Here is a 13,180-nt window from a genome sequence, read left to right as displayed (position 1 = left end):
GCCATGCAAGATGAAACATTCTAGATGTTTGCTGCACAAAGATGTACACATAGCTAATAATATATATTGTACCTTTAAACTCTTATTTTGAGGGTGTATTCTATGATATGTGTTCTACCACAAAAAAACAACATACCTTGCCTTTTTACAAAAGCAGGAATTTGAAACTAGGGTCCAGGTCTCAGCCAAAACAAGGCAGATTTCATACAGACTTCTTTCTTTCTTTTTCTTTTTTGTTTGTTTTCAATGGGTTAATCCATTGGTAATTTAATATCCCCACCATCAAATCATTTCTTCAGACATCTTTCCATCCAATTAAATTGACCAAATATCACTCCATTTCTCCACTGACATACAGTTTCCTATTTCTACCTGAGTCCTGGACTTTCTACAGTTTTAATGCGGGCAATTGGAAATACTTTACAGTGAGTCCATCATCTTTCTGATGGCTCCGGCGGTGGTGGGGGGAGATCAGCTAACCAACCCTTCTCTGTTGCTTGATTCTCACTTGGTTCATCTAAAATATCAAATGTTTGTTTACATATATGTTATATAGAGACACTTGTCAGGAAGTATCTCATAGATTGCAAACTACAGAGGAACTTAAGGAATCAAGTAGCTCAACTGCTTCAATTTAGAGAGAGGAGTGACTCCCTTAACATCACACAGCTCATTAACTTTGGCAGAATCAGCTTAGAATCTAGGTATCTCAGGTTCTCCTTCCACTACTCCATCATGCTTCATCTAGTTATCCTTCCAAGAGAGATGAGATGCTTCCCAGCAGCAGTGATATTCATCCACAGAGAAGCAAGACAATCTTGCAACCCTATTTACACAATGTCTGCTACTTATAGTTGCATAACGGGGTGAGGAGATTTATATGCTTCTGCAATGATTAAAAAAAAAGAGCTGAAAGCGCAAGGTCTTGAGTTCGGTTGCCGGTACCGGAGAAAAACCAAAAAAAAAAAAAAAAAAAAAAAAAAAGCTGAAGAGCACACAGGAGTACCAGACCTGGAATGAGAATAAGTTAAAAATAAGCTCAGGAGCCCAGATATGTAGCTCGGTGGTAGAGCACTTGCTTATCATGTTTGAGGCCCTGGGTTCCATCCTGCCACTGAAAATAATAAGAAAGAAAAGCAAGTTCAGCGCCTGACTTCACAGTAAGCTTGTGAGGATTTTTACTTTTTCTTGATCAAAGTGTTTTCATATTTATTATTCCATCTCAATCTTTCATCAGGCTGTGGAGGCAGGAAAGCCAGAGTTGAATAGCTGAAGTGTACAGAAGAAGAAAAGGAGGCCCCAAGAGTGAGCTCAGTGATTTGTCGAAAGTCACCACCTAGTTAGTGACAATGCCGGGGCTCAGATCTGTGTCTCTTGCTTCCAAATCTCCTTCCTCTAGTCTAGACACATAATTCTAGTAGTTCTTGAGTGGTGACTACATATCCTGTAAGCTGAACTTTACAGATTTCAGTATGCTGAGCCCGAAACTTTCCGAGTCCTCCTGAGTCTCAATCAGAGATCTTATCCCAGGGAGAAAATAAAGCTAGTTTCAAGATAAGACAGCAAATGAATGTTATCTCATAGGTTGATATACAATTAAGAATCAAAAAATTGTTCCAATTGCCAGGACAGAAACAATGAAAATTAAAGGCTGCATGGGAAGGGGTGGGGGGAGTTGGGAGTGTTGTTCAGTGGTAGAGCACATGCATGAGGCCTTGGGTTGCAGCCTCAGCACTGAAGGTGAAAAAACATAACAAAACAAACAGAAATCTCAAACAACATTTTGAGATGCCATTTCCTCAAACTTGTTGCTTTCTAGTAGGGAGAAAGCAAAACAATAAGCATGATCAAGATGATCTTTTCAGAGGCTGGGTGTGGTGGCGCATGCCTGTAACCCCAGCACTTGGGAAGCTGAGGCAGGAGGATCTTTGTGAGTTCATGATCAGCCTGGGCTACAAAGTGAGCTCAAAGCCAGCCTGAACTGCATAGGGAGACCCTGTCTTAAAAAAACGAAACACACAAAAAAGAAAACAACGATCTTTTCTGTGTAAATGTGAAAAAGATGGGGGGCAGTTTCCCATGTAAACCTGTCTAAGGACTGTAAGAAGGCGGCCACAAACACCCAAGCTACCATTTTGTTAATGAAAAGTCCAGCCAGGCTCATACCAGGCAGACAGCCCAGGGGGCTGAGGAGAAAAGACGGATGGGGTGGCCTGGCGGGTGGCGGAGGGTAGAAGAGGCCGCGACAGGTGAGGAACTGGAAGCAGGAGTGGAAACCCCGAGGGCAGGGAGCTGGCTCTGGAAGGAAGGAGCCTTGGTGTGTTTGCTGACCCAGGGAAGAAGCTGCAGGAGAACCAAGCAGGGAGACACCAAGCAAGCCAGAGCCAGAAGGTCCAGTTGAGTGGAAACCGAGTTGTCAACAACACTCTCCCTTCTAGCGTGAGACCCTTTAAAAACTCGCTGCCCTGTTGTGGCTGTACAGAAACCACCAGGAGGGGCAAGTTAACCTGTCTGGGTCAAGGCTGAGAAGTCAGCAGCAGATTCAGTCACAAATTCGCGTGCAGACCTGCTCTTTGGCTGTGTGGTCTGTCCTAAAAGCCCATCCGGGTAACGGGAGGCTCAAGCCTGGACAGAGATGCTTCGGACTCTGTCTAAAAGCTGATTCTTCCCAAAGGCACAGCATGTTAATTGCCCAGCCTCTCAATGAAGGCTCTTTCCTGTAGGTTTGTTTAGACACAATACTGCTAGTCATAAAGTTTGCTGATTCCCGGCGCGATCATCGCAGTGGGGCAAGGGCAAGGCCGTGCCAGGAGCTCCAGATGACTGGCACATAGGGGAGCACAGCGCTCCCCACAGAGCCCAGCTCTGAGCGGGGTGTGGCCGAGCCTGGGCAGGGGGCATCTTCAGAGGTGCTCCTTCATTTACATTGTGCTGGGGGCAACCTTCCCTAAAGGACCCCACACACCTAGAGCTTCTGCACAGGGCGGCCTACACACACAGCCCCACCGTGTTCCCGGTCCTGCTTCCTTCGCTTTCCGCCCCGGAGGCATGGTCTGCAGATGAGCAGCCTGCGACCCTCCCGGCCCTCCCGGAGTGGGTTCTTGGGACCTTCAGAAGAACAAGGCAGTCGGAGAAACATCTACAGGCTAATCAGGAAACGAGCGATTCGATTCAGCCCACTCAGCCACGCGGGCCATCCACACTAACGACTTTAACCTCCCCTCGCTCTGCAGGCTGCAGGGGCGGGGACCTCGGCAGCGCAGAGGAGGACCAAAGAGGGGGCCTGCTTGAATGAAACAATGTAACAATTGATGTGAGGCCTTGCCCGGCTCCCACTCCTCAGCGATCCCCTAGGCGCGGACCCAGTGCCTGCCCCTCCCCAGCGCTCTCTTTTCTAGTGCGTTCTGCGCTGCCCCTCCGCCGCTGCTCCGTTTTCTTTCCCTTTCTTTCTTTTTTCTCCTTCTCCTTCCCCCTCGCTCCCCCTTCTCCAGCTCCGTGTCATTTCCTCCTTGGGCTCGCTCGCTGCCCTAGCGTCTGCAGTCCGGAGAGGAGGCGGAGCAGGGCGGCGCGGGCGGCGTAGCGCTGGAGAGCGATGGTGGTGGAGCTGCTGGGGGCGGAGGCGACGTAGCCCCGGCAGAGAAGGAGCCCGCGGCGCCGCCGGAGCCGAGCCCACCATGGAGAACCGGCCTGGGTCCTTCCAGTACGTCCCGGTGCAGCTGCAAGGGGGCGCGCCCTGGGGCTTCACCCTGAAGGGAGGTCTGGAACACTGCGAGCCGCTCACAGTGTCTAAGGTAAGAGCTGGAGGCTCCGCTCGCGCTCGCGGCGCCCGACTTTGAATGGGCGAGCTGCGCGCAGGCTGAGGCAGGACAGGACCCGCGCACCGGCTTGGAAACTCGGCCCGGCAGGGGCTGAACGCCCCTCGGAGGGACAGGAGCAGCACGGAGGGCTCTTGCCACCGGCCCGGCACAGACAGCCCCTGAGGGCGGCGGGAGCACGGACGAGAGCATGGCTGGCCCGGGCTGGAGCCCGGAGAGCAGACTCACTCCCGCGGGCTCCGGGGCCGCCCGTGCTCCCCCACCTCGGGCAGACTACTCCCCTCTGTTGGCACGGGAGGAAGTAGCGGCGCTGGGGCTTCTCCTGGAGGCCCCTGCGCCCCGCGGACAGAGAGCGGCTGAGGGTGTAGGCGGTGCGGCTCGGCCCCTCTGCGGGCGCTCGCGGGCCGTCCTGCCAGGGCAGGTTGCAGGGCTGGGGTCCGGCGTGGGCACGGAGCCCGGGCATTGGTGGCCGGCTCCTCAGCCTCATTCCCGCAGACACACAGATGCACACACATCCATCCAGCTCTGGGGCCATCGCTGCGGCCGGTTCGGCTCGGCCTTTCCCTCCTCTGCTGCCGCCTCAGCACCGGTCGGCGAGCTTTTCTGCTCATTGAAAAGTGTGGAGGAAACTTTTGCGCCATGGAGCACAGCTGTGCTGGAGCCGCCGCCGCCGCCGCCCCCGCCGCTGCCGCTGCCGCCAGGGTTTGTTTGTTTGAGGAGGCTGTGATCTGCTGGAAGCCAAGTTGCAGAGGAGGACAGGGGACAGAGACTCTGAGTGCTCTGGAGTCCCCAAAGCTAGGGCAGCCCTCAGGAGCGGGGAGGGCAGGGACAGCTGGGGCTGCTACTGGGAAGAGTGGCTTGCAGAGTGACTTGTGGAAGGACCCACCTTGAGGCTGCAGATTGCCAAGGGAAGGGACTTGAGGAACTTGACGCCAGTGTTGGTGTTGTTCCCTTAGATGCTCAAGTAGCTCTGCTCCCACCCAGCCCCTCACACTGCCCTTGAGATGCATTGTAGGTTCAGGCAGGAGAGGAAGATGCGCTTTCTCAGCACATGGCAAACGCCACTCTGCCCTCTTTGGGGCTTTCTAATGTTGCTCCTCTCAGCAGCTCAGGGACCCCCATATACACCCACCCATACCCCAGTGTGCTGTTCCTACAGTGCCTTGGAGCTGCTGGTTAACCTGTGACTCACGGGGTCCTTTCTGGTCTTGGGGCAAACCTGGAGTGGAGCCTGGTTGGGTGCCTACCAGCTTCAGCGACCTGAGGAATGCTGAGGCAGCATTTTGGGGACAGTGGGGACTCTGGGACCTTCAGCCTCCCCACCCCAGCCCAGCCCTTCCTTCAGCACCTCTGCCCTCACACTTGCCTTGTGTTTCTGAGCAGCCTGAGATGCCTTTGTCATGTGCCAGCACACTCTCTGAGGCCTCTCCCCCCAGCCTTCTCTGCAGCAATAAAAAACAGTTTTTTAAACAGAAACCCTCTGAGACAACCCCTTCAGGAATTTGTTCTAATCAAACTCCTCCCCTCTGCTCTGTTTCCACCAAGGTCACAGTGGGATATGCAGCCCTCCAGGGTCTGGTAGTTCCTCCCCTTCTTTGCCTCCTCACACTCCCTGCCCGATTTCCACAGTGGGCCTAGACAGCCTGCCTCAGAGAGGTCAAGTTTCAGTTCTGCCCAGGGCTCACCAAACCTGAGAGGCACCCAGAGAGCGCTGGCTGCTGTGGTCCGGGGCATCTTGTGAGCCTGCAGGAGCACGGCAGGGGGTGTTACTAAGTCTGGTGCAGCCAGCAATTTGTGGTTTGGCTGGGGATTATTTGAGGGTAGATGAGGTTTTCTTGGCCAGGCTGTTGAGGAAGTGCCTCCTGTGTTGAGACGCAGGGTGCTGTTTCATGACTCCCTTTCTGCAGGGTGTACAGTTGACACCTATTATATGAAGGCTCATTACTACACGCGTGTGGATGTGCAGGGGGTCAAAGCGGTTCTCCCATCCTTCCCAAGTAGCCCAGCGCCTTACACGGAAAGCCAGCTACACCTGGGTTAGCTCTGGCACGTCAGCAGGAGAAGTGTCTGTGCAGTGCAATGCTGTCTGTACTTTTTCCCGACAAGGCACATTCGGGCACGTTGCATTAGCCCTCTTTCTATTACTCTGCCTTAGTTTCCACTTGGCAACTTCAGAACAACACAGCTTTCTCCCTGAAAGTAGTTTTTGGCGCGCACATACCGTGGCGGGTATGGTAGAAAGGAATAGAATTGGAATTGCACGGGGCAACCAGACTGGGGTTGTAATCCTCGCTCTGTCCTTCCTCAGTTCCGGAACCCTGGATTCATCACTTGCCTTCCTGAGCCTAGGCACTCCCAGAGCTAAATATGTCCTTCAAATGGGTGGCTTTTAAATGACACCAGGACAGGCTAGTGGCCAGGCCTTGGGCCAGCTCTGTCACTTTTTCCCCAGAGCTGTTGCTGAGTGAGGAAAGTGACTTTGTTTCACTGGCACACAGTGTCACTGTTTCCGTGGGCTTCCCGTGCCTTGTTTCACTAACCTGGGACAGCCGCACTGTGGGTCAGTCAGGGAAGGGTGTGGAGAAACTAATGCAATGCCAAGGCTGGGATCCATTCGGTGGACTGCCTCGGTTTGCCATCCACTGAATCAACGGCAGCCTCCAAGTCCATGTTTTCAATGAGTCTGAGGGCCTCCTGAACCTTCTGGTGGTGTTGCAGTTTGGGTGGGAGCCTAGGCCAGTACTGGTCAGGGGTACATCCAGTCTTACCGACCTCCCACATGAGGGATACTTTCCACGCCGGCCTGTGGTTCACAGCAGGTGCCCGTGGAGTTGTAGGTGTGCTCTAATGGAGCTCAAGGATGAGGAGAGAACAGTTTTGATGACTCCCAATACTTGGACCAGGCAGAGACAGAAAATGCAAGAACCATGGCGGAGAATGGCAGTCAATCTGCTTTGGTGTGTGAGAACAAAAGTTATATGGATCTAGGACGGTGTGCCTTACCTGCTTGGAGGGATCTGGTGGAAAAGGTAGGAGTGGAAGAGTTTAAGTAAAGGTGGTGAGTGGAAGAAGGCATGGAGGGTGCAAGTCTAGCTCATATTTGTTAGAGGGGAACCTTTGTAATAGGAAATGATCAGGCTGGGGAAATCACTGATTTCTACTGGCTCCTGTGATTTACCTACATGCGGGGAATTCAGATGCCTGATTTAGAGACATATGTAGTCTCCTGACAATCAAGTGGCAAAGAAAGAGGAACTGTTAAAAATCCCAAATGCTACGGGATGATTTATGCTTTTTCCATATGCTGTGGTGTTCCTAGTGATTTCCTGATAACAGATAAAGGAATCCTGACCCACAGAGGACTGGCCCCATTGCTTTGTGATTATTAATTCCTTTGGTTAGTATCTTGTGCTAACTACCTCATCAAGCCATGGGGCCTGTCTTTGTGAGATGGCAATTCTGTTCTAATCAGATGTGTTTCTCATGATACCTAGGGGTCTTTTTCTACAGTGTGCATAGTCATCCATGAAATTGACTCCCTGCTTTCCAAAAAGATCCTCTTTGGGGATGGGTGAACTTTTTGTTTTGCTGTATAATTCAGGTTGTCCTTGAATGTGCTATGTTATCCCAGGATTGCCTCGAACTTGAGATGATTCTCCGGCCTCAGCCTGCACAGTGCTGGCATTACAGACGTGTGCGTCCACTCCTCGCTTGGGATGGGTGAACTTTCCAAGGTTTTAGTACCTTGTTGTATAAAACAAGGTTTTATATGGTCTCTTAGAGCTCCGAGATGAAGGCAGTATCCTCCTGTGACATTTGTGAGAGAGAAAGAGACAGACAGACAGAATGACTGACTGACTAACTGACTAGCTGCACTGTAGTGTGAGTTCACTTAAAGTTCTTGGAATTGTGTCCCAAGATTGACTGAGGATAGAGGAAAGGAGAGGTGAAGATCAGTGTGGGGATGCAGGCAAAGGAGGTGTAGGAAAACTGAGGAGAACAGAAGACATTCTCAACCTACATGCTTTCACTTTTTCTGGCCCATTTTTGGTGTACTTCTCCATCTTGTTTTCCCTGGTTTTTCAAGACAGGGGTTCGCTCTGTAGTTCAGGCTGGCCTTGAACTCACTGTATAGCCCGATCTGGCCTTGGATTTGCAACTATTCTCTTGCCTCAGCCTCCAGGGTGCTGGACTATAGGTGTGCACTACCACACTGAGCTCTTTGTTTTTGTTTTTGGTTTATGTCTCCATATAGCATAGTGATGCAAGTGGATGCTAGCTAGTGCCATGGAATACAGTAAAGCGAAGTAGCAGAGTAGCCAGGAGAAAGACACTTTATGTGCCTCCTCATCACACACAGTGATGTTGCTGTATCATTTTACTCTCCAGATCCAAGGTGCTATTTGCTGAGCAAGGGTAAGAACACTTGCCCCATCGTTATCACAGATGATGTGAGAATGAATTGGGAAACCTTAATCCTATTTGCTACCCTTAGCCTAGAGCAACGACGGGGCAAGCCCTTTAAACTGTTTTTAAGCCCTTCTTTGGATTCCTACTCTGACCTGTTTTTAGAAGCACACAAAGAGGACTTTGAGACTTCAAAAGCACCCAAATGGTCAGGCTGCTGTTATCTTGTAACTGGTAATAAATGTGGATGAAATTCCCATTTGTGTTTTATTTGTTTGTTTTGCAGTAGTGGGGATTGAACCTGGGGATTGCTGAACTTCACTGCCACCTCTTTTTCTTTGTTTTTGGGACAGGGTCTCACTAAGTTGCCCAAGCTGTCCTCTAAACTCATGATCCTCCTGCCTCAGTTTTCCTAATAGCTGAGATGAGGTAGAGCAAGAAGGGTCAGTGGTATGTCTGGTAAAGCTTGGCTAATCCTTTTGGTGTGCACTACTTTAAGCTCTGTTGGGCTCTCCTACATAATACACCTGATCCTCTGTTGAGATTCACACATCTGCTCTCTGATATGAAAAAAAAAGCCAATACCATTGTGAAGTTTTCCCGCAAAAAACCTCAGGCAACAAAACAAAACAAAACAAAACAAACAGTTCAACTCCAGCTGGAAGACACTTGAGCATTCGTTTTTGAAAAATTAAAGTGATTTTCCTCCATGCTTTTCCCAACCACCCCCAGGAATTTCTTAAAAAAGAAAAGAATCTATCAGACTTAAGATCAGTGGTTATGGAGGACTTATCTGGAAGGAACATCGTGCTTTTTACGGTTAGGCTTCATTGAACCAGGAGGAAAAGATGCTGACCTATCTATGAGAAGTTAATGAAGAATAGCAGAGATTGCATGAAGGGCTGTTTTCCTCTACCACGCACCCAAATATCAAAGGGCACACAGCTCAATGCTGCAAAACCAATGCTGGTTTGGATGGAGACCTAGAATCCCAAATTTCAGAGTGGGAAGAACCTTTTGGAAGTCATTTAATTTCTAGATCATTTCAGTGTGGTTTTCCTTAGCTTGTTCTCTAGTGGTCCTGTGGAGCTCACGTCCCTCTAAGCTTGTCCATTGTACTGTTGGGAGGTCTTGGATGTGGGCAGCTTTTCTTTATGTTGAGCTGCAATCCTTCTCCCTCTGCCTGCCTTCCTTCAGTCCAAGCCCTATCTTCTGGGACAAGACAGAACAAATTTGCTTTCTTTGTCTTAGGATCGCCCTTGAGGGTACTAGAGGCAAAGCTTATGCCCCCTTATCTCAACTTTTCTAGGCTTAAGGCTCCAGATTTTCAACTGTTTCTTACAGGCTTTGGAGTTCAGCCTCCCCGCCTGTGTCCTCCTCCCACTCTGGTTTCACGCTAGCTTGTCCATATTCATCATAAATTATAGATCCCACAGCAGGAAAGTAATACTAAAGATAGTGGCCAAAAGGTAAGATCATTTTTTAAGGGAAGCGACAGGGTTCAAACCCAGGGCCTTGTGTGTACCATGCACTCTACCACAAAGCTATACTCCCAGATATTCCATTCTTTTAAAGCATAAAGCTGAAGACCACTTTGGCTCCTTTTGACGGCTGTCACACCGAAGCCATGTGTCCAATAAAGCCTTTTAGTGGAAATGCCTGTGCTTGCTACTAAACCATACTTGCCTAGGGTCTCTATAGAGACAATAGGGGAGAGCCGTATAATAGATTTGTGAGGAAAATACTTTGTCTTCTATTTATTTAGAATCATCCCTGCTCCTAGCCCAATTAGGCTTGAGAAAAGCATTTTAAGAGAGATGAGAGGAAGACCTAGCCTTGGTGTGTGTGTGTGTGTGTGTATCTATCTATCTATCTATCTATCTATCTATCTCTATATATATATAGCAAAGAGGTTATTGAGTTACAGAGGAGGAATCTGTGTAATAAAGAAGGAAGTGGCATTTAATGAATAGTGTCAAAGTCAAAATTCCATTCTTTTTCTTTTTAACCTCTCTGAATTTAATTTTCCCCTTCTGGGAAAAATAGTTGCCTCCAAAATTGAAAATACTAGCCATTTGTGACATGTAAGCAGTGTCAAACTTACAGAGCCCCTGTGTAGAAATTTGGAGACAGTAGTCTCTGTCCCCATGCTCTATCCTGTCTTTGTCTCACTGCATACTACCACTGGTCCTGACTGCAAAGGATCCTGTAACCCTGGGATTTTGGGGTTTTCTGTCTGGCTCGGGAATACACATGAGAGTCACTCCTGGTGGGGGTCTTGCATCCAAAGGTTCGTATGTCCACATCCCCATGTCTACCAGTTGTAACTTGAGCAGGGAAAATATATTCGTTCACTGCTAAAGCCCTATTTAGGGAATAGGTTGGAATATGGCTTAATCCTCAATATTACTGAAGGACAAGGGGTCTAGGAGGGAAAGGGGAGTCTAGGAAATATGTCTCCACTGACACATGACAATTTTTAGTGGTCAGATTCAGAACAGTCCTGGAGAGGCCTATTTTATCTATACCGTATGACTAATGAAATTGCTCAATGTAATCATCATTTGTAACATTTTGTCTACAGGAAATGGTATTCACAGCTCCAAGATGCTTATTAACAGAAGGTATTCTTGGAGAAAATCCATCCATAAATTAGTAGCCAAGCAACACATGTTCTAGATATGGGTGCACTAGTGCCCCCCATTGAACCCAAGGAGCACTGAGATATACCCCCGGCCTTTTAAATATTTTTTTTTTAAATATTGAGATAAGGTCCTGCTAGTTGCCCAGACTGGCACCAATCTTGAAATCTTCCCTCTTTGGCCTCTTGGGAAAGTGGGGTTACAGATGTGCACCACCATGCCTAATTTGGGATTTTTTTTTCCAGTCAGTGCCAAAGGTGTTCATACCCTTTAATGCTGGGACCAGATGTATGTATGTGGGTGCATTTCCCTGGAAACTGAACTGCAGGTTGCCCTGAGAGTTTTCTCATAATTAGTGAGTCACTCTTTTACACTGGTAAGATTGGTACCGAGATCATTTTCATTTAATTTCTGTGGAGCCAAATACTTTGTGTCTTCACACTCCCTGAATTACTCCCTTTCGACAGACTTGAATTAGTCATTAATGAATAAGTTAGGAAACTATTTTTTCCTGGCTAAATATTATATTCCAAGACTTGGGGTGAGATAGAAGTTTCTCTCCTGACACCCCTTTGCCCCATCGGGTGTAAATAGACCCAGTGTAAAGATTGTCATGTGCGTTAATGTTACAAGGGACGATGTGTTCTTCCTCACATCACACTGGTATGTTTATTTGGGCACAGGGCCATCCTGGCTGGGTGCTCTCTAAGTGAGCTCTAGCCTTTCTCCTTTAACTTCAGTACCACATTCTCCTCTTTCACTGTGAGTCTGAGTATGCCGTGTTACAGGACGAGTACCACTGTGAAGCAACAGAGACACATCTCACCTGCATATAGGCTGTCCTTCTTTCATGTCCAGTCTTTACTCCCCAGCCCCCACCCATCAGCTCCAGTTGCTTGAGGCCTACAATTTGGACAGTTTTGCTCAAGTGCCATTGCCTCTTTGTTCATTCACTGGCTACTCAGTCTTCTATCTAAAACTCAACTTTTTTTTTCTTTGATCACAGTGGGCCCTTCTTGTCTGCATCACTGCTTTGTCCCTCTTGGCTCAGCCATGCTTCCGGTGGGTGGGTGAGAGAAGCTCACAGGAGTTGAGGTTGGTGCATGTGAAAACACTCAGAAAAATCAGAGCAAAATTGAAGAGAACATTTTTCGCACTGCGCCTGTCTCTGTCCTTTTGAGTGAAAGACAGAACCTTTGTCACCTCACAATTTGCTGAGCAACCTTGGCATGTTCTTTTACCTCTCTTAGACTCTTGTTTCTCTATGGGGAAAATTTCTGCTTTCCTGATGGATTGCTGAGGGCTTCAGGGTCCTTGCTTGTCTAGGTTGTGGGAGCCAAAGTGCAACTGATAGTAGGTAATCTTACAGTGCAATAGTTGCTTTTCTCCACACTGCTGCTTCCTGTCGTCCCAGAAGTGGCTGTTTCCTGGTGTGTTCTCAGGGATGGCATGGTCTGTTAACTTTCACTCGAGCCTTTTAATGTTACATCTATGAGGAATGCAGGAGGTGGAACTCATTTGACAGGATCAAGGGTTAAGCCTAGAGAGGAACAGACCCTTTGTGGTATTTGCGGGGCCCCACCCTGATGTCACTCAACAGATTCTTAACTGCATGGTCTTCTCTCTTCCTGAGCCTCTGGCAGGGGAATTTTGAATGGTTCTATACTGCCTTTCATGGTCTATCAAAAACTGATTTTTCGTTTGAGGGAGGGGGTTGGAGGTAAGATGAGGTAGAGCTAGAAGCAAAGCTGGTTTGACTAGTTACTCTGGAAAGGGGTTAGAGTTGCATGGCTGCAGCCTCATCTTTCCTTCTAAGAGGATGACAAGCTAAAGCCTTGTCTTTGTTGGGCTGCCTTTCTGTTTTCCATTTCTTTTTGTTTGTGTTTGATTTAAGTAAAAGTCTCTTGAAAACTTCTACAGATAGACAGCTTTTAATGGCATCATATCTATGACTGTGGGAGTGATTGATGACATCTTGGGGCCTGGGGTGCAGCATCAGACCCAACTCTTACGTTCTTTAGAGGAATTGAGTGAAACTTTGGGACTTTCTTCATTTTGATTGACTCTCAAAAAGGATCAAAACAACAGACTAAAAAATGAATCAGGCAATGATCTGTACCCTTTCAAATCTTCACTGAGTGCAGGCCATGCAGTTGGATCTCAGCAACCTCTTAAATCCAAAGGGTGATCAAGCCTTAGAAATGGTGGCATCAGAAATGTAGTGGACCTGCTCTGTGGTAAATATTGCTGCTTCTAGGAGTTTTTGCATGTATTCACATTTAATTTTTATAATAACTGTTCAAGGTACATATTGAT

At 48.3% G+C, this 13,180-nt stretch overlaps 1 protein-coding gene across 1 annotated transcript in view; it reads left to right on the top strand.

Annotated features, from left to right (window-relative positions):
- The first annotated feature begins 3,298 nt into the window (after positions 1 to 3,298).
- The window catches only part of Shroom4 (shroom family member 4), a 236,020-nt gene continuing 226,138 nt past the window's right edge, over positions 3,299 to 13,180 (top strand). Inside the window, exon 1 of the mRNA XM_013508168.1 lies at positions 3,299 to 3,791. Within this exon, the coding sequence (XP_013363622.1) occupies positions 3,675 to 3,791 (117 nt within the window). The 5' untranslated portion in view covers positions 3,299 to 3,674. The remainder of the gene's footprint in view (positions 3,792 to 13,180) is intronic.

Source organism: Chinchilla lanigera, unplaced genomic scaffold (genome assembly GCF_000276665.1).
Source record: "Chinchilla lanigera isolate Chin_1 unplaced genomic scaffold, ChiLan1.0 scaffold00142, whole genome shotgun sequence".
NCBI lineage: Eukaryota > Metazoa > Chordata > Mammalia > Rodentia > Chinchillidae > Chinchilla > Chinchilla lanigera.
This window is presented reverse-complemented; position numbering and strand designations above follow the sequence as displayed.